General features: G+C 39.4%; 1 protein-coding gene across 2 annotated transcripts in view; it reads right to left on the bottom strand.

The window, feature by feature from the left end:
• The window catches only part of LOC132548026 (potassium voltage-gated channel protein Shal-like), an 82,432-nt gene extending 59,835 nt beyond the window's left edge, over positions 1-22,597 (bottom strand). For both annotated transcript variants that reach the window (XM_060211846.1, XM_060211845.1), the window contains exon 1: positions 20,773-22,597. In XM_060211846.1, the coding sequence (XP_060067829.1) occupies positions 20,773-21,878 (1,106 nt within the window). In that variant the 5' untranslated portion in view covers positions 21,879-22,597. The remainder of the gene's footprint in view (positions 1-20,772) is intronic.
• Between the last annotated feature and the right edge of the window lie 431 nt (positions 22,598-23,028).

Raw genomic sequence — 23,028 nt, 5'->3', positions numbered from 1 at the left:
TATCTTCTAAAGTGTAATTTTGAATAAAAAATAAACATCTGTTACAGAGAAGATATCATGGTATTGTGTATACAATCAGGCAAACTTGCCAAAGTAAGAACAGTCCCAACATGACATGTCTCTCCTCATGCTGCTATTCTCAATTGAGAAAATAAATTTCACAATTGACTCCAAATTTTACTTTTCCTTAAAGCCCCAATATGCGTAACATTCACCAAAACTTTAGTGTAGAATCACACTTAATTATTGAGATATTCTCTAAGATGTAGTTAAAATTAAGTTATTCAAACAATAGTTACCATGACTTTCTGCATAAAGTATTGATATATGAGCAGTTGAAACTCGCTATTTGTAAATACACCTCCATTTTAAACACGCCGCCATCGAAATTACGTTTGTTGCCGAACGACGTCGGAAAGTTTGTGACCTGATCCCGCGAGAGTTGAGATTTCTACTTATAGAGGAAGCACATGCAGATATGTCTACTGTAAGTTTTTGTTTACAAACATTGTTTGCGAAGTCTTGTCGTAGACTTGAGGTATTCCTGTGATAAACATTCAGTTTTTGGGAAATTATTAAAAGGAATATTTAGTTTAGAAACGATACGACGCACAATTATCACGTAAGAATTCAGAACTGGCCTGATGTATGATTGGAAAAAAAGGAAGCGACTGGTGAACGTCTGTACTGTGTCTGCATTGTTTACACACGCGGAATATGCGCATGCGCAATGTTATCGTTACGAGCGGTAATGTATGAATTATTGTGGATCCCACATTGTTTATTTTCCGATTTTTTCAATTTTTATTTAAATTGAAAACAGTCAGTTTTATTTTGTTTAATTAAAGGAAAATATTTGTTTTGTTGCATATATTACGGGGAAAATAAGATAAAGTTTGTTTTTTATAGTGATTTTTACGTATATTGTAGCTTTAATCTTGAAAATGTCGGTTTTTTTTTTAAATTTAGACTTGTTTTTTTTTTCAGGAAATAAAAAAAAATGCCTGCAGACACTGAAGTGATGATATTTAGAAATATGCACAATCTCATTGAATCAAGCGATAGATTTTAAACGACAATAAGTCTAGTTTCTTTGTTCGGAGATCAGTGTAACTTTCCAGTATGTATTTAAATACTGGCTTAGATTCATGACCTTTTGGTTTACCGAATGCTGCAATTGCAATTTGTTTTGGGAGAGGACGTAAATAATGTTATAGTGGCTTGTGTTCTGTTCTGTTGCTGATGATTATGGCAATAACATATGATTGAATCGATCGAAATCCAAAGTCAAATAGCCCTACTCTTGTATCTCTCCAAGTTTATCAAGGTTTCTATGTTATCTACGGCACGAGTTACACTGATCCTTGTACAATTTGTTTACACCTACATCCACAATGAGGGGAGATACAGTAGCGTGTCTAGCACTGGTCTAAGAGAAACGGACAGAAGGTATATTTCCCGAGGGTCGTGTTGAGTACACATATCTTATAGCCCACTCCTGCGAGGCGGCTCCTCCTATTAATTATAGCACAATAAGTCTTCAGCAGACCGCTATGTCTCACGGCTCAGTGCAGATTCCTAGTAACACGTATACCGTCGATTTCGCTTTGAGCTGGTCACGGTTATAAACCTAGATATGGCAAGGTGGAAATTTAATTCATTAAAGACGTTTTTACGTATGTACCGCGAATTCTCATACTTACACAGAACGCGTGATGGCCCAAAGCATCTCCAAGCGATCTTTGCAGAGTTTAAGCTTCCATTCGAAGACCTAGACTATTTTCTTTTATCGGTTTCACAACTTGGACTTGGCTGTTCGTTTATGTATGGACCTACTGAGTTTGAAGACGTCGAAGGCTTGCATTAATATTTGCAAGCCTGTTCTATTTATGCCTGAAACATTACTTTTAAAACATTTTCTTGCCATTTTTATACCATATATCGAAAGCGAAACTGGTTGTACACAGATTTGATAATTAGATATTTTGGGATGTACTAAGTAACCACTAGGTGTTTATAAACCACCAATAAGTACCATGACACTGTTAAAACAAATGCAACATTTACACATATGTCTTTGTTCAATATACACTAGTTCGTGTTATCGTATAAACGTTCCGCTCTGCATAATATCATTCCCTAGCGGTAATTTTTTCGTTTTATAAATACCACAGATTAGGAATATGTCTCTAAAATTAGACTATTATTTGTATTAAAACATATGGTACGATGATAATACGTGTACATATTGAAGATAAATCTTTGATAAAAACAAACGTTTACATTACAAGGATGGAGTTTATTTTTAACACGCATAAAGTCGCATGACTTAATAATTTCAAATACCAAAATATATCTAAATTTACGAGTGACCACTGGCCAAATGAGTTTGAAGAAATTTTCACACAATTTTAACAGATATATTTAACGTATTGTTCTGTAGTCAATAGAGTTCGAACCCCAGCGACCTTAATACTCTTACGGAATCTTCCAAATACACTGATGCCAGTTCAGTATCCTAAAAATGACGCAGAATATCAACTTTTGAAAACGTGAAAATATGTTAGTCCTTTAAAGATAAACCCCATTTATGTCAAGCAATAATGTCATTCACCAGGTAAATTATAGCTCATTTTGGATAGTAAAATTACTCTGAAATACAAGCAATTACACTGAAATCCCCATACTTATACCCAGATACTAACGGTTATATCAAAATGCTAACAGTTATACTGAAATATCAAAATTACAAATACACTAAAATACAATTATACAGTTACATTTTCAATAAATATTGCAAGAAAAATAGAACACGTGGTCACTGTCGTAAAATATCAGCTGTATTTTGGCTCTGGACAGAAAGGCAAAAGTGTCTCACAAGAGGCTAGCCACTTGTGTTATTCTTCGCCCTTGCCAAAATTCAGCTCATATTTTAAGACACTGACCGCGTATTCTCTGTATCTTATATATTAGACAACCATACTCAGATTTGTCACAATGGGCAGAACAGATATCATCATCTTCCATCCCTCTCTGTCTACGAACACTTAAATTATCATTTAACATCCGGGTACACATAACTAACATACACACATTTATAGAAAACTTGATGAGGTAAAGATATGAAAAAAATTACCAACTGACATGGCTTATAACCTCTGGCTTGCACTTAATATGTTATCAAACATGTGCAATATTCTATCATAGAGAAATGATTGTATCGCTTTCGTACATATATATGTATCAAATTAGTACTACACACAGAAATCAAATTCAAGTGTAGATGCACGTGCAACCTTTGAATTTCGCAGTATTCTTCTTTTTCTTAAGTTCATCCTCTAGAATCACTTTTTACTATAAAGTAATCTTGTGTTTTAATTGAAGAAAACGTGAATCGGTGCAGCCCGTGCGATGTACTTAATAACTTCCGGCGTATTACCCCTTGATTCCACCAAACAAGTGCCCGATAGGAATGTATCCGTGGGCTGTGAAACAGTATCTCTAACTTCGTCCATTAACTTTTTGTTTTTGATAGGGTAAAATAACAAAGTCGTAGACACGTACAAAAAGATAAAGTTTTGTGTAAATCAAACAAAAGAGATTTACTTCTATGGAGTTTAGTTTGGCGGTATTCTTTTCTTTTCCGTTTTGGCGCATACATCATCCAGCTCTGTCATGGATATGCAACATTGTTTTCTATATTCGATCTTATAAAGCAGTGATTTGAAATCATCTATTGTGCGGAGCAGACCACTGTCCATTCAATGCATTATGATTCAAATATGTGTAACATGTTTCGTGTGTAACATTGAACAGGACTTGGTTCAGACCACAAACATGCACATTCCACGACTTTGTGCGCTTGTAGAAAACTTGTAATTTTTTTTTAACATAGACATAACATTGATGCATTACTATAACACATACATCTAAAAAACAAATACAATTTTATCATAGGTGGGTCCACGTGCGTCATACAAACACGTGTGTAACACACGTTATCTTTTACATGCCGTTTTAGCACGCGTGCATCTCCACGCGTTTAATTGGCACATTATGCATGTACATTTAACCTATGCTGGGTGTATATTGATGAAATCGCATGTGTGACAGTTACTTTGTGGTAGGATCATCAACAAGTGAAGAAATAAGACAAGCCGTGCCTACGTCATGGTCACTCGGTGTTTAGTGTGATATATTCCAGTAATTATCCCCTGATTAGTACACATAGCTGAAATACACGGTGTTGCCCGAGAGCGCGTACAGGTATGGTGGATAGTGATTGTAGTCAGGAACATATGGCTCTCAAAATAAACACAGCTAATTGATGCTGGGCTGTTCTGGTTCACCACTACTCTATGCTTGGCAAAGCTTTTAACTTACTACATGTGTATTCTTAATGTAAAACACGTGCATACACACGACCATACTGTTTGGTATGTAATAATCAAACGATGTTCGTCATATACAGTATTGATGTTTCAGACAAATGGCCTGTCCCAAATATGTGTTAACCTCTCAGACATTTCGAGGTTGAGCTATAATATGAGGGTAACATGACAATGACGGAGGACTTTGATACGCTTCACACGACAGCAAAGGTTTTACAGAAACATACAAGTAAAAGGTCAAGGACATTTAAAGATAAATTCCCTACGTATCCCCTCATTTTCTCAATTCATCCCTTAATTCATTAAAGATTGAAAGAATGAATGATCTTCTTGAATGGCAACCACCCCCTCCACGCCTTTTTTCCATACCCTGAATGCCGAAATATATTTGCCTACCATGGACAGGACAATGATTGTTTGATAAACCACCATGTTTTTACCCACATCGAATAAAACTCCGATAAGTATTACCTGTACACCGTCGTTACCTATGAACATGTGTCGTTTCGTCTCTGATGCAAATGAATCCCGTTGGATACACAAATCTCTCTCAAAAATAATTATTCTAAGCTTCATGTTTCGAACCTTACCTAAAGCTATTTATTCGTGTTTTGGTATCGACTCTATGGTCAGGAAGCGTTATGTCATCCTATTTATAAAGGGCATAAGATTACTCCATATTAGGAATTTAATTGAGAATTTAATCTTTTATCTGTTTTCTTATCGTTACGGACCAATAATCTCAGAGCTAAGTCTTTAAAATAAACCAATTGTTTAAGAGCGATTTCTAATCACAATGAACCAATCAAATTCTACGTTGGAAATATCATCACAGCACACAAAAAGAGCCAATCAGGTGACAGGGGCGGGGTTTATATTCGACCTTGACATTTATCTATTCTATCAGTATCGCCTGCAGTAATTCTCCGATCGATAACAAACTAAGAAGGCTCTACTTTGCCTCACGGCTTCGAAAATTGCTTTTTAAACGTGTTTGTGCAGTTCAGTTTAATTATACATTGGAAGTTCGGTATTTCTGAAGCATTCTAGTTTCGGGTTCTCTTTGACTTGAAAAATTCCGTTACAGGGTGATCGAACATTCAGGGTTCAAACCGCTGAATTTGTTGACCTTTTAAGAATCCATTTCCATGGCTTTTGGCGAAAGTTTGCTTCTCTGAAATAACTGGATGAATAGTTCGTGCCTTTTCTATATTTACCTATTACAATGATAAACCATGTTGTGTATCGTTTATCTTATCTTTCTATACCCAAGTTTCCTAATTCAATCCTTACACTGACTCGTGTCAATTATTGGTTTTCTGATAAACAGCACACATCATATATAATATCGAGTATGTTTACAACGTCTGAATACTTCCTTGATAAAGTTGTTACATATGATCATTGTCTGTAAAACCCATCGATTCTTTGAAAGACAAACCAAAGGTCAGGAATAGTTTTTTTTTCATGAAAAATATTATATTCAACTAATCGATCAGAGGCAATCTAATCTAAAATTTTACCACACACATTAGAAATACTTTTGTCAAAAATGAATGCCTAGGTCCATTAATAGTAATGTCAGGCCATACGACAAAGCTGCGGATGGTTTTGGGGTTGGAGTTGGGAGGGGAGGGTCATGAGTTATATAACAGGGATATAGGAAATCTTTTACTGGAACAATAGAATAAATGAACATACACCTGAACAATACTTTCCTCGTTTCTTTTGTCATAGAAAGAAACAGTGGTTTAGTATGACGTGATAGCCAGACCTAGTCTTCTACCATTCGCTGCATGTGAACACGTGAACTTATCCACATTTACAATACCTGTTCCCGTGAATAACAGGTTTAGGGGAGGGAGCCATGCCAGACCACCTGAGAGATGGTTCAGTCTGTTACACAGGTTTACTGTAGTCGACATGTAAACTCATGCACGTGTAGTATGCTATTTCTATCTGCAGTCAGCATTGTTAGTTTTGTACTTTGCTTTGCTGTGAACTATTTCCATTAAATTGATATCATAATCCTCTATTTTATAGCACTCTATTTACAGATTTCTCTACTCCTCACTACACACGCGTTTTTCGTAATATGACATTACTTTTAGACTAATTGAACGTTGATATGGCGTTTCAAAATTTCAAATACTATACATTTAATTCTACCGTCAAAGTAATAGCCTTTGGCAGAACTAAGGAGTCCTAGAACAACGAGACAGCTGCATGATGCAGTTTAATTCATTGTTAGAATCTAGTTTACACTATAACTAATGCAATTTATTTCTGAAAGGCGTTAATATGTAATAACTTGCATGTCTTTTGCTTTTCCAATAGTGTTCATAAGGGTGACCGCCTTATATTCCGAAGGCCCAATAGTCCGACGGCCCTAAAGTCCGAAGGCCCGATAGCCCGAAGGTCCAATAGGTTTTTATCTCGCGCCATGTTCGCCGCTCATGTAAGTCGGATTCCCCGTACTGTTCACCTTGCATGCTTTCTTCTACATTTTTTTCGCGCCATTTCTGTTAATGTTCCCGTCGCTTACAAATATAAGTCGCCTTTCACTTCACTGTTATAGTACAAGATAAAAGAATAGGGCGATTTTTTTTCTCGCGATTTTTTGTGCCAAATCCTGTAATAAATGTTAGGAAGATTTCTGTTACTTAACTATTTTTCTCTCTAAATTTCGTCATTATTTCATTTACAGTTAAATAAGAAACAAAAATATCGTAACCATTTTCGGACTATTGGGCTTTCGGACTATTGGGCCTTCGGACTTTTAGGTCTTCTGAATATAAGGGTGTCACCGTTAATAAGTGGCTGTAATGTTTAATGTGACACTATTCTGTGTTCAGCTGGTGGGACTTCAGTATCTGCGAGCCCCACGATCGTAGGACGCCGCCAAACATGGTATCTTTATATCTCTCTTTCCTAAAATTCCCATTGGTCTGTAAAACGCTACCTTTGATCTTAGCGTTGAACGTTCGACGAACTGAAGAAGACTATGGGTTCTGTGTCCATGTTGTGACGTAACTAAATCATCACAACGGCGTTACGTTCTACCTTCTTGTAGATCATGCTGTCTTAGGTGGAACTCACAAGGATTAGTTAACCTCTTGTCACTATGAGAAGTGACCGCGCGGAGTGTCATTCAGTGTGTTGGTAATATTGGTGCCCTTGTTGTCAGTATAATGTGATGGGGCAGAGTGTCATACTGATGTGTCCATGTTGTGACAGTGTGATGGTTATACTGGCACCCTTGTTGTCAGTATAATGTGACCAGGCAGAGCGTCATACTGATGTGTCCAGGTTATGACAGTGTGTTGGTAGTATTGGCACCCTTATTGTCAGTATAATGTGACTGGGCGGAGTGTCATACTGATGTGTCCAGGTTATGGCAGTGTGTTGGTAATATTGGCACCCTTGTTGTCAGTATAATGTGACCGGGCGGAGTGTCATACTGATGTGTCCATGTTATGATAGTGTGATGGTTATACTGGCACACTTGTCATCAGTATAATGTGACTGGGTGGAGTGTCATACTGACGTGTCCAGGTTATGACATTTCAGTGTGTTGGTATTATTGGTGCCCTTGTTGTCAGTATAATGTGACCGGGTGGAGTGTCATACTGATGTGTCCATGTTATGACAGTGTGATGGTAATATTGGTGTCCTTGTCATCCGTATAATGTGACCGGGTGGAGTGTCATACTGACGTGTCCAGGTTATGACATTTCAGTGTTATGGTAATATTGGCACCCTTGTTGTCAGTATAATGTGACTGGGTGGAGTGTCATACTGACGTGTCCAGGTTATGACATTTCAGTGTGTTGGTACTATTGGTGCCCTTGTTGTCAGTATAATGTGTTCGGGTGGAGTGTCATACTGATGTGTCCAGGTTATGACATTTCAGTGTATTGGTAATACTGGCACCCTTGTTGTCAGTATAATGTGACCGGGCGGAGTGTCATACTGATGTGTCCAGGTTATGACATTTCAGTGTTATGGTAATATTGGCGCCCTTGTTGTCAGTATAATGTGACCGGGCGGAGTGTCATACTGACGTGTCCAGGTTATGACAGTGTGTTGGTACTATTGGCGCCCTTGTTGTCAGTATAATGTGACTGGGCGGAGTGTCATACTGACGTGTCCAGGTTATGACAGTGTGTTGGTACTATTGGCGCCCTTGTTGTCAGTATAATGTGACTGGGCGGAGTGTCATACTGACATGTCCATGTTATGACATTTCGGTGTTATGGTAATATTGGTGCCCTTGTCAGTATAATGTGACTGGGCGGGGTATCATACTGACGTGTCCAGGTTATGACAGTGTGTTGGTACTATTGGCGCCCTTGTTGTCAGTATAATGTGACTGGGCGGAGTGTCATACTGACATGTCCATGTTATGACATTTCGGTGTTATGGTAATATTGGTGCCCTTGTCAGTATAATGTGACTGGGCGGGGTGTCATACTGACGTGTCCAGGTTATGACAGTGTGTTGGTACTATTGGCGCCCTTGTTGTCAGTATAATGTGACTGGGCGGAGTGTCATACTGACTTGTCCAGGTTATGACAGTGTGTTGGTACTATTGGTGCCCTTGTTGTCAGTATAATGTGACTGGGCGGGGTGTCATACTGACGTGTCCAGGTTATGACAGTGTGTTGGTACTATTGGCGCCCTTGTTGTCAGTATAATGTGACTGGGCGGAGTGTCATACTGATGTGTCCAGGTTATGACATTTCAGTGTTATGGTAATATTGGCGCCCTTGTCAGTATAATGTGACTGGGCGGAGTGTCATACTGACGTGTCCAGGTTATGACAGTGTGTTGGTACTATTGGCGCCCTTGTTGTCAGTATAATGTGACTGGGCGGAGTGTCATACTGACATGTCCATGTTATGACATTTCAGTGTGATGACACTTTAAAAGGTCCGTCAATACAATCATCGTCCGTGAACCTCTTTGTATAGATTCGACTATCGGAATAGCATAGTCCTTCTCAAATATAAAATGGTATCTTTAGTTCCAAACTATCACAAAGACGCCTACACGAACATATTGCTAACTCTCTCTACACCGGCACTCAATATAAACACAAGCCCAGCATGCATCGGGAGGCCGTACTAATCAATGACCAAACCTGTTCTCATGACCAAATCACTTATCACTATGGCTATACCGTGTCATATATATCACAGCTAACATAGCAATACCATTTTATATATCACATCTCCCATACCATGTTATATATCACATCTCCCATAGCTGTACAATGTTATTAATCAAATCTCCTATAGCTATATCGTGTTATTAATCACATCTCCCATAGCTGTTCCATGTTATATATCACACCTCCCATAGCTATATCATGTTATATATTACATCTCCCATAGCTGTACCATGCTATATATCATATCTCCCATAGCTATACCATGTTATATATCATATCTCCCATAGCTATACCATGTTATATATCATATCTCCCATAGCTATACCATGTTATATATCACAACTCTATAGCTATACCATGTTATATACCACATCTCCCATAGCTATACCATGTTATATATCACATCTCACATAGCTATACCATGTTAAATATCACATCTCCATAGCTATACCATGTTATATATCACATCTCTCATAGCTATACCATGTTATACATCACATCACCATTACCATGTTATATATCACATCTCCTATAGCTATATCGTGTTATATATCACATCCCCTATAGCTATACCGTGTTATATATCACATCCTCTGTAGCTATACCGTGTTATATATCACATCTCCCATAGCTATACCATGTTATATATCACATCTCCCATAGCTGTACCATGTTATATATCACACCCCCTATAGCTATACCGTGTTATATATCACATCCCCTATAGCTATACCGTGTTATATATCACATCTCCCATACCATGTTATATATCACATCCCCTATAGCTATGCCGTGTTATATATCACATCTCACGTAGCTATACCATGTTAAATATCACATCTCCCATAGCTATACCATGTTATAAATCACATCCCCTATAGCTATACCATGTTATATATCACATCCCCTATAGCTATATCGTGTTATATATAACATCTCCCATAGCTATACCATGTTATATATCACATCTCCTAAAGCTATACCATGTTATATATCACATCACCCATACCATGTTATATATCACATCTCCTATAGCTATACCGTGTTATATATCACATCCTCTATAGCTATACCGTGTTTTATATCATATCTCCCATAGCTATACCATGTTATATATCACATCTCCCATAGCTATACCATGTTATATATCACAACTCTATAGCTATACCATGTTATATATCATATCTTCATAGCTATACCATGTTATATATCACATCTCCCATAGCTATACCATGTTGTATATCATATCTCCAATAGCCATTCCATGTTATTAATCACATTTCCTATAGCTATATCGTGTTATATACCACTTCTCACATAGCTATACCATGTTATATATTACATCTCCTATAGCTATACCATGCTATATATCACATCTCCCATAGCTATACCATGTTATATATCACATCTCCCATAGATATACCATGCTATATATCACATCCCCTATAGCTATATCATGTTATATATCACATCCCCTATGGCTATATATGTTATATATCACATCTCCCATAGCTGTACCATGTTATGTATGACATCTCCCGTAGCTATGCCATGTTATATATCACATCACCCATACCATGTTATATATCACATCTCCCATAGCTGTACCATGTTATGTATGACATCTCCCATAGCTATACCATGTTATATATCACATCCCCTATAGCTATACCATGTTATATATCACATCACCCATAGCTATACTATGTTATATATCATATCTTCATAGCTATACCATGTTATATATCACATCTCCCATAGCTATACCATGTTATATATCACATCTCTCATTGCTTTACCATGAAATATATCACATCTCCTATCGCTATACCATGTTATATATCACATCCCCTATAGCTATACCGTGTTATATATCACATCGCCTAAAGCTATACCATGTTATATATCACATCACCCATACCATGTTATATATCACATCTCCTATAGCTATATCGTGTTATATATCACATCCCCTATAGCTATACCGTGTTATATATCACATCCTCTATAGCTATACCGTGTTATATGCCACATCTCCCATAGCTATTCCATGTTATATATCACATCTCCCATAGATGTACCATGTTATATATCACACCCCCTATAGCTATACCGTGTTATATATCACATCTCCTATAGCTATACCGTGTTATATATCACATCTGCCATAACATGTTATATATCACATCCCCTATAGCTATGCCGTGTTATATATCACATCTCCCGTAGCTATACCATGTTAAATATCACATCTCCCATAGCTGTACCATGTTATATATATAACACATCTCCCATAGCTATACCATGCTATATATCACATCCCCTATAGTTATACCATGTTATATATCACATCTCCTATAGCTATACCATATAATATATCACATATCCCATAGCTATACCATGTTATATAACACATCTCCCATACCATTGTTATATATCACATCTCCCATAGCTATACCATGTTATATAACACATCTCCCATAGCTGTACCATGTTATATATCACATATCATATAGCCATACCATGTTATATATAACATCTTCTATAGCTACACCGTGTTATATATCACATCCCCTATAGCTATATCGTGTTATATATAACATCTCCCATAGCTATACCATGTTATATATCACATCTCCATGTTATATATCACATCTCCTATAGCTACCGTGTTATATATCACATATAGTTATATATCACATATACCATGTTATATATCACATCCCCTATAGCTATATCGTGTTATATATAACATCTCCCATAGCTATACCGTGTTTTATATCACATCTCCCATAGCTATACCATGTTATATATCACATCTCCCATAGCTATACCATGTTATTTATCACATCCCCTATAGCTATACCGTGTTATATATCACATCCCCTATAGCTATACCGTGTTATATATCACATCCCCTATAGCTATACCGTGTTATATATAACATCTCCCATAGCTATACCATGTTATATATCACATCTCCTAAAGCTATACCATGTTATATATCACATCTCCTAAAGCTATACCATGTTATATATCACATCTCGTGTTATATATCCATAGCCATGTACCATATATATCCATACCATGTTATATATCACATCACCTATAGCTATGCCGTGTTATATATCACATCTCCCATAGCTGTACCATGTTATATATATAACACATCTCCCATAGCTATACCATGTTATATATCACATCACCCATACCATGTTATATATCACACCCCCTATAGCTATACCATGTTATATATCACATCTCCTATAGCTATACCATGTAATATATCACATCTCCCATAGCTATACCATTGTTATATATCACATCTCCCATAACTGTACCATGTTATATATCACATATCATATAGTCATACCCTATTATATATATATCACATCTCCCATAAACGCATTTTAAAAAAGTTAATTAAAGCAATCCAGTCTTTTTCATGATTTCCGATAAAAAAAAATATAACTATGTAAATTGGCGGAAATGTTGAATGTTTTTGTCGCAGTCATTAGTGGTATGAACAGCTGGCATTATTGTGTTACAGTCAACTACCTTACATATATACCACATTCAGGGACTATCGTGTTTTGTGCTTTTTATATATACATATATATCTCTCGGGCCTTATAGAAAATCGACCCATGATAGTAAGTGGATTCTGTATGGGATCAGTCACGCCATCGTCCCTTGGCTACTGACTCAAGATATGCAGGAAATGACAATTGCTAGTATAGAAGCCCGCCACAGTGGCATTGAAAACAAAATCCACGACAAAGAGTGCCAAATCGCCAGCGATTGATTCGATGTCTGCTGTTGACACACCCATTAATGTCTGAACGGGCTACAGGTGGCGCGCGTGTTGTCAGTTTCCATTGCGATGCATTATTTTGCCAGTCTACATGACTAGTCTGGAGAAGTCTTGTAATAAACTAAGGGCAATTCATTAACGGAGAGTATTAGAGTGAGGTGGGGAGGGGGGCGTCTGCATCACGTGACGCTTTTTGTATTATGTATTATAAAAGGGCATATGTGAAACCTTATCTACTGAACGAAACTCTTATCACTTCATATTATTTTTCTTTGAGGCATTTATAGCAGTAGTGAATACCAACCGATTACAGTTCAATGCTTATGACTAACATCACGGAAAAAGTAACTTACAATTTATCAAGATTTAACATTTGGTGTGTGTTACCGTACGTTTTTTTCAACGTATTCAACAAACGTAACTTCATCACAATGACGACGTCATGGCATTCACATCCACTATGAATGTCATCCCTATATCGAGGTATATCGTGGTACTACCACAAAATTTCAAAACTAAAACGTGATATGTTTTTCAAAAGTATTGAATATTAGAATTCTTTTTTGCATAATTGAATATATATATGTATATATTTAATGCACATTCCTTGTGAAATCATTCAAATTATCTACAGCTTACAGACAATGTTCTACTTTTCCAAAGGGTAAATAGTGTTTCGGTGTGAAATAGGAGTGGATCATTGTTATACACACACGTGGTGAGTGCATAGTAGCTGATCAACTACAACTAATTACACACAGTACACAGTCAGATAGGCAATGTACTGCAGCCTCTTACAACCAAGAATAACACCGAGATGTTGTAGGCGTACAGCTTCAACCGACTCCGTGCATTTTTTTATACTATTGTACTAATCAGTGACATCTGCCATTACTGCTGTAGTGGTACTGAGAAGGACTTCGGTACCACATCTACAGACGTGTGTGTTGTACATTGCAGCGTCATTCGATACTCGGGCGTAACGTGGATAGTGAAATCTACATCACCATGGTTCACCTGTAACCCGGGTGTAAACATGTACACGTGTCATGGAATAATTTCAACATGTGTTTCATATCTAAAATATTAATCCATATATTGTGAAGCAGAGTAAAATAATTAATAAATAAGTCATCTTATTTTATGCGTGTTACAAAAATACCGAATACACACACAATAGCGTCCGCGTCAGATCGATATACCTGCGCGCAGTGCTGAAAGCCTTCTAAGCTTAACGTTAGTTTTAACCCAGACGTTCAACAGAATTTTGCCGACATCATTACTAAATGGTATGATATTTTTACGCACCTAAAATGATTGTGAATCAGACAACATATGTTTTCAAACTGAATTTTTAATCCTAAATTAATTTTATGATTGTAATGTGTATCTAAATATGCTGATAAGCTAAGGCAGGATCAAGGCATCTGTTGCATAGCTGAAACAACTAACATCCATTCCTCAAATTGAAGCGTTGCCGATCAATTATCCATTACCTTCTGATCATAGTACTGGTAAATTATCAATTAATGACACGAATACCTGACGATACAGGTAAACACTCACTATATCAGTACCGGATGCAAATTGAACAAACATCAGAACTACAACTGGTGCTTATTGCATACCTAAATATATCGATCAGTACGCCTAGTGCTTTAGATGGTAACGGATGGCTTCGATAAAAACGGTGGAGAAGGGATGGGAGGAAGTAAGGGGTGGGAGGAGAAGGGCACAGGAGTGAAAGGGCAAGGGGGAGGGGCAAGAAGTGATGAAATGATATGCCAATGTATTAAAGATTTTAGGGTAGGGGAAAGGCATCAATATCAAAATATACAGGAATACAGACAATAAGGAAAACGACGCTATTTGATGTAGTTCAATTCTTAATATTGAGTGGAGGTCGTGGTTAGGTCATGGTGAGAATTGTAATGAAGGTCGTGGTGAGATCGTGGTGAGATGTGTGATGGAAGTCGTGGTGAGATGTGTGATGGAGGTCGTGGTGAGATGTGTGATGGAAGTCGTGGTGAGATGTGTGATGGAGGTCGTGTTGAGATATGTGATTGAGGTCGTGGTGAGATGTGTGATGGAGGTCGTAGTTAGATGTGTGATGGAGGTCGTGGTGAGACGTGTGAAGGAGGTTGTGTTGAGATATGTGATGGAGGTCGTGGTGAGTTATGTGATGGAGGTCGTGGTGAGATATGTGATGGAGGTCGTTGTGACATGTGTGATGGAGGTCGTGGTGAGATATGTGATGGAGGTCGTGGTGAGATGTGTGACGGAGGTCGTTGTGACATGTGTGATGGAGGTCGTGGTGAGTTATGTGATGGAGGTCGTGGTGAGACTTGTGATGGAGGTCGTGTTGAGATATGTGATGGAGGTCGTGGTGAGATATGTGATAAAGGTCGTGGTGAGATATGTGATGAAGGTCGTGGTGAGATATATGATGAAGGTCGTGGTGAGAAATGTGATGGAGGTCGTGGTGAGACGTGTGATGGAGACTTGGTGAGATATGTGTTGGAGGTCGTGGTGAGATGCGTGACTGAGGTCGTGTTGAGATATGTGATGGAGGTCGTGGTGAGACTTGTGATGGAGGTCGTGTTGAGATATGTGATGGAGGTCGTGGTGAGATATGTGATAAAGGTCGTGGTGAGATATGTGATGAAGGTCGTGGTGAGATATATGATGAAGGTCGTGGTGAGAAATGTGATGGAGGTCGTGGTGAGACGTGTGATGGAGACTTGGTGAGATATGTGTTGGAGGTCGTGGTGAGATGCGTGACTGAGGTCGTGTTGAGATATGTGATGGAGGTCGTGGTGAGATATGTGATGGAGGTCGTGGTTATATGTGTGATGAAGGTCGTTGTGAGAGGTGTGATGGAGGTCGTGGTGAGATGTGTGATGGAGGTCGTGGTGAGTTGAGTGATGGAGGTCGTGTTGAGAAATGTGATGGAGGTGGTGGTGAGATATGTGATGGAGGTCGTGGTGAGATATGTGATGGAGGTCGTGGTGAGATATGTGATGGAGGTCGTGGTGAGATGTGTGATAAAGGTCGTGGTGAGATATGTGATGGAGGTCGTGGTGAGATGTGTGATGAAGGTCGTTGTGAGGTGTGTGATGGAAGTCGTGGTGAGATGAGTGATGGAGGTCGTTGTGAGATGTGTGATGGAGGTCGTTGTGAGATGTCTGATGGAGGTCGTGATGAGATGTGTGATGGAGGTCGTAGTTAGATGTGTGATGGAGGTCGTGGTGAGATATGTGATGAAGGTCGTGGTGAGATATATGATGAAAATCGTGGTGAGATGAGTGATGGAGGTCGTGGTGAGATATATGATGAAGGTCGTGGTGTGATGAGTGATGGAGGTCTTGGTGAGATGAGCAATGGAGGTCGTGGTGAGATATGTGATGGAGTTCGTGGTGAGAAATGTGATGGAGGTCGTGGTGAGATGTGTGATGGAGACTTGGTGAGATATGTGTTGGAAGTCGTGGTGAGATGCGTGACTGAAGTCGTGGTGAGATGAGTGATGGAGGTCGTTGTGAGAGGTGTGATGGAGGTCGTGGTGAGATGTGTGGTGCAGGTCGTGTTGAGATAAGTGATGGAGGTCGTGGTGAGATATGTGATGGAGGTCGTGTTGAGATATGCGATGGAGGTCGTGGTGAGTTGAGTGATTGAGGTCGTGTTGAGAAATGTGATGGAGGTGGTGGTGAGATATGTGATGGAGACTTGGTGAGGTGTGTGATGGAAGTCGTGGTGAGATGAGTGATGGAGGTCGTTGTAAGATGTGTGATGGAGGTCGTTCTGAGATGTCTGATGGAGGTCGTGGTGAGATGTGTGATGGAGGTCGTAGTTAGATGTGTGATGGAGGTCGTGGTGAGATATGTGATGAAGGTCGTGGTGAGATATATGATGAAAATCGTGGTGAGATGAGTGATGGAGGTCGTGGTGAGATATATGATGAAGGTCGTGGTGTGATGAGTGATGGAGGTCTTGGTGAGATGAGTAATGGAGGTCGTGGTGAGATATGTGATGGAGTTCGTGGTGAGAAATGTGATGGAGGTCGTGGTGAGATGTGTGAAGGAGACTTGGTGAGATATGTGTTGGAAGTCGTGGTGAGATGCGTGACTGAGGTCGTGGTGAGATGAGTGATGGAGGTCGTTGTGAGATGAGTGATGGAGGTCGTTGTGAGAGGTGTGATGGAGGTCGTGGTGAGATGTGTGGTGGAGGTCGTGTTGAGATATGTGTTAAAGGTCGTGGTGAGATATGTGATGAAGGTCGTGGTGAGATATGTGATGAAGGTCGTGTTGAGATGAGTGATGGAGGTCGTAGTGAGATGTGTGATGGAGGTCGTGGTGAGATGTGTGATAAAGGTCGTGGTGAGATATGTGATGGAGGTCGTGGTGAGATGTGTGATGGAGGTCGTGTTTAGATGTGTGATTGAGGTCGTGGTGAGATGTATGATCAAGGTCATTGTGAGATGTGTGATGAAGGTCATTGTGAGATGTGTGATGAAGGTCGTGGTGAGATGTGTGATGGAGGTCGTGGTGAGATGTGTGATAAAGGTCGTGGTGAGATATGTGATGGAGGTCGTGGTGAGATGTGTGATAAAGGTCGTGGTGAGATATGTGATGAAGGTCGTGGTGAGATATGTGATAAAGGTCATTGTGAGATGTGTGATGGAGGTCGTGGTGAGATGTTGGTGTTGGTTTTGATTATTGTCGATATTTCTGAACGTTCCATATCGAAACGCTTTGATGAATTGATATGAATGACGTAGGAATTGGATTTGCGGAGTCCAACGTGTTATTGAATTGATAACCTGAATTTCCCTGTATTCAGATGAACAATCCATTGACTTACGTGCTATTTATTATAAACGCCTATGTCAAACTCCATGTACACATTTCTGTTTCATACCTACCCAAAGAAAGTGTTTGTTTACTGGGTTTATTGCCTCGTTTACAGACAAGGTCTTTTGAGGTGGCGTCATCTCGTGGGAGGTGGAAACCTTACTGAACAACATACAGGAGGTCCGTCGCATGCCAAGCAACTGAGGTGAGGTATTTTGTCAAATGACTCAATTAAGAGAGAATACAACGGCCAGATTCCCAGCTCCTGAAGAACACAAATGGCTACGGTAGCTTTCTTCGAACGATACTCTGGGTCTTCATCTCAGGTTGAATAAGCCGATCTTGGCTCCATATAAAATCACATTCATAAGGCTGTAAATTATATCATTTCATAAGAAACCCCCTCACCAACACACACATATTCCGTAAAATGAATGCAACCGATTTGCATTTATACCCTCATGAACGCTAAACACATTATTCAATGCATCCAATCAATACCATATCTGCAGCTTTATATTTCTGTAATTGATACTGAATCATGACGTCCCATGATTCGGCACCTATTTTTTATCAATGACTTCCTGAATCTCATTCTAAAACAACAAAAAGGGGGAGGGGGTTAGGCCAGTTTCTAGTTTCTCAAGGGGGTGGGGAAGGGGGGAGGAGAGTATCCGTTCACATCTATGACGTCATGCATGTCCTCGATACACAGAGTTCGGATAAAAACTCGGTCAAAAGAAGGTCAGTAGGGGTAAGCAAAAATAACAATTCATTCCCTTGTTGGTGAGATAGCGGATCTCGACCCTCGGGGAATGATTATCTAGTTGCAAACATTCTTCAGGTTTCATTTTTGCAAATTTAATAATCTTTCATCTGGAATTGAGATATCCCTTTCACACGAACATGATGATTCAATAATGATATTTTATTAATCTTGATGAAAGTCATACGAACTATCTTGTACTACAATTACTGATACAGAACCACCTCGCTAAACATGCATTATTATTTACGCTTCTAGTGTGAATCTGTGTACAACAGTAGAAAAAGCAGAAAAGTTTAACCTGCCGACATGTCAGTATTGTGCTAGCAGTACAGCTAACAGGCATGTCAGTGACGTTTGGCATGCACTATGGACCTAATGTATACCGGGGTTACTGGTTGATACAGTTTCCCTTACCCCTCCCTCTAAAACCCTTCTGGTACACACCACTGATCATTCCTGGGTCCCAATCAGAATACCACACACACTTGCTCGCATAACAATCATCCTGGTTACCAAGGCAACATAGCAATTGAAATGCAAGGTATTTTCGATGATATCTGGAACTAAAAATTACACACTTAAATTTGTGTGCACTGAGAAGCAATTATTTTGATAATTATAAATGTCGTCATATTATGCGCAGTGTATACACATGCAACAAAGTGAACATTTTCTCTCCTACGCCAGCACGCGCGCACGTGCACGTGGTTTTGAAGGTTGCCAGGCCACCTGGTTGGCACGATATGACGTGTTGGAGGCCTCAAACTTGTACACAGCATTGTAACAACTCACTTCAACACGTCAATATCCCTTTGTTGAAATTCTCGGTCAGTCGGTACAAAGCAATATTACCTGGTCTACAGCGCGCGAGATATATATAGTTAAGGTTTATTTTGGATGCAAGGTTGATATTCATCATCCATATTGACCATTTGACAAATATGTGACCGACTTGGCAGTAATTCTCGGTGTGACTGTCGAAGATAGTGTACGTGTGTCAATGACGGAATATTATCGATCGCTGTGTATATGTATATATATAAACGATTCCTGCTAGTCCTCTGTGCGACAGTATTGTATAAACCTATTCCAATCGTACAGCACGCGTGTGATGTCGCTGACGCCATTGTGACCTGGTGATTTTTTTTGTGATGTCACACTGACGTCACCAAGTATAGAAGTGATGTATATTATCATTGAAAAATAAAATTTCATTAAATGTTACCATGGTAACTTGGGTGTATCATATTTTAATTAGCGGCGTAACGCATCAACATGCGGATATTTAACAATAAAGTCATCACGTGATAGTAACCTTTTATCGATCGAAACGGTGAGCTATATATAGACCTGTACGACTGTTACGTCAGAAGACGGTTTCTCTGTTCTTGCCTTGCCATTCCGAATGTCGTAGATTGAATGATAAGAACACTTCGTCATTTTATGTATATACGTGGGTTTTACAGTGTGTGACGATAGTTTTTGTTGTATATTCTAACAAAGTCTGCGGGCGGCGCACTCGTGTGATATGAAGCATACTTTCTTTTTATCCAACAGTATAATCATTCTATAAAGAGCAAACCAGTCTGGATCAACAATCCGGTTATGTCTGGAGGATAATAGAACCAGGAATGGCGTCAAACTAACACAGTGGAATAGTCCCAAAGTATCAGTTGATTTACGTACATCTTACAGGTGTATATATAAATATATACATAATGCGATATGAGGAGACTGTGATATAAAAATAGAATATATGTATTGACTATAGTACTTACCCTAGCGTTGTCATAGTAACTATTGTGTACCAAAACGCCGATGGAATGCTGGTAAATCTTGTGTTGGGTACATTCTTCTCCGCGTAATACATCACTGTTGCAAAGATAATAATAGCCATAGTCAGCGAAAAAAGCAAAAAGCCTAACTCGCTTGCACAACTTTTCAAAGTATATCCAAGAATTCGTAATCCCTGTGAATGGCGCGAGAATTTAAAGATCCTAAAAACTCGGAATACTCGAAGTGTCACAAATGCGCCGCTGACGTCATCGTTGTCTGTCATTACAAGCCCAATGTAATATGGAAGAATAGCCACCACATCTATGACACTCATAACACTCCGCATAAATTTGCAGCGGTCAGGTGCAGCGTATAATCGCAGAAGATATTCAGCCGTGAAGATCATCACACAAGCAGTGTCCAAGCAGAAAAAAGCGGTTTTAAAACGTACTCCACAAGTCGGAGTTTCGTCCGTCCCTGGTTTCTGACCACATGGTATGGTGTCAACCACGTTGGCCATAACGGATACGGCGATAAAAAACCCTGTGACATAATAAAATACCAAAGCTGCAGTGCCAACGTGGGGGTTCTCGAAAGCCCTCCATAGCCGCTCCCTGAGGTTCCTGGCTGGATCTAGGTCCGCGTTTTCCGAATTTTGATCATCTAAAAGTCTTTCAGTATTTTCCCGTCTTCTATCCCGGTAATCCTCGTAGCAACAATCACCGATAAGGTCCGGCATGATCCCAAAGAAAGCCAGCTCATCATCGTATGCCGATATGCATTCATGTTTTGGATAATGTAATTTCCCTGTTCTATAGTAATTAAGTATGTGTCGAAAAAATTCCGGATCCCGGTCGAAAAAATAATCCTTTGAGTCATCGTCGAAGAAAAACTCCTTTTCATTAGAGCCTAGTAGAGTGTCCGGGTATTTTTCCACTGTCGTTCGCCAAGTTTCGAACTTCCTGCCACTGATATTAAGTGTTAGTTTTTCGTCGCCCCTCCTATTCTCCGCTCGCACCACTGGCTGGGGGAGGGGGTTCTGTGCCACGGGAACCCACCCGATGGCCGATGCCCGGGCAAACGGTAACCAGGCGGCAACAGAAGCCATTACGTTCGCCTTGGATGACGTAATAAAATCAAAATTCTGAAGGAATACAATTTTGAATATTTAAGGTGAACAATATTAGGCGAAAAGGGTAGAATAGGTGAAGAGAACACGTCGTTTTAAATGTTCAAGATAGCCTGAATTACAGAACAGACATCGTTTAGAAAATTGTGACTTCTAAAGGACCAAAAACAATAGAATGTTTCCAAACCATACCTTGAAGGTGCCTATCGCTTGTCATTCTGTGTACAAGAGAGTGGTTGATCACAGCTGTAATGTATTCAGCGTTCCCTTTAGAGCCATCCCGTGTTTACCCAGTAGCCATCACACTGCTCGAATGCACAACAATTCAAAACATATCTCCAAAGAAATGCTAAAATCACTTGAATTTCGACTTCAAGAAGTTGCTTGCATGCTGTCGTGTTTCAGAAGACCTTCCTACTGTTGATCTGGGGTAGCCGCGTGTGTCCGTAAGCAGTATCCATTCCTGGCCTGCCGCTGTCGGAGAATACAAGCGCTGAGAAACGGCGCTTTGTTGGTTGTCGCTGTTTCTCATTAAAACATCGTATGTGGAGAGCGAGCCATATAGAATTTACGATCGATATCCACCGCCGTGTTCAAAGCCCGGCGAGAGGCGGGATTCAGCGAGACATAATTAGTTTCCCTCATTCAAAATTCAACAAAGAGTAACAGTTAGTTTCCTCTATTTCAACACATCTTTTGCCGAGAAATGTGTACAAATAAAACCAAGGTACCGACCCATGTTCCGCTAACAACCCTCGGCATTACAACACGTTAGCTAAGGCTATGTTTTTATTTCGCCGCTGCGGTAACGTTACGATTGATTTTCGCTATTATATATTGTTCCTGGGCCAAGCAACATTTTCATGTACAAATCAATATTACAAAAGGCAAAAAGGGCTTGCGGATGTGAAGATACCAAAGCACACTATACACCCGTGTGTTCTTCATGATAGATGTACCGTCATTGTCATTTGAAGAGAGTGAATTTAGGACTTGTCACTATTTTATACAGAGCTTAGACAACGATGGTAGCGCTATACCGTATGTAGACATTGGGAGTAGCACTGTTACCGTGTGTAGACCATGACAGTTACACAACAGTTACCGTGTGTAGACAAAGACAGTTACA

The sequence above is a fragment of the Ylistrum balloti genome, unplaced genomic scaffold (assembly GCF_031769215.1).
Source record: "Ylistrum balloti isolate Yb309-2 unplaced genomic scaffold, AGI_CSIRO_Ybal_v1 Utg369998, whole genome shotgun sequence".
Taxonomy (NCBI): domain Eukaryota; kingdom Metazoa; phylum Mollusca; class Bivalvia; order Pectinida; family Pectinidae; genus Ylistrum; species Ylistrum balloti.
The sequence above is the reverse complement of the archived record's forward strand: the minus strand, read 5'-3'. Positions and strand labels throughout refer to the sequence as shown.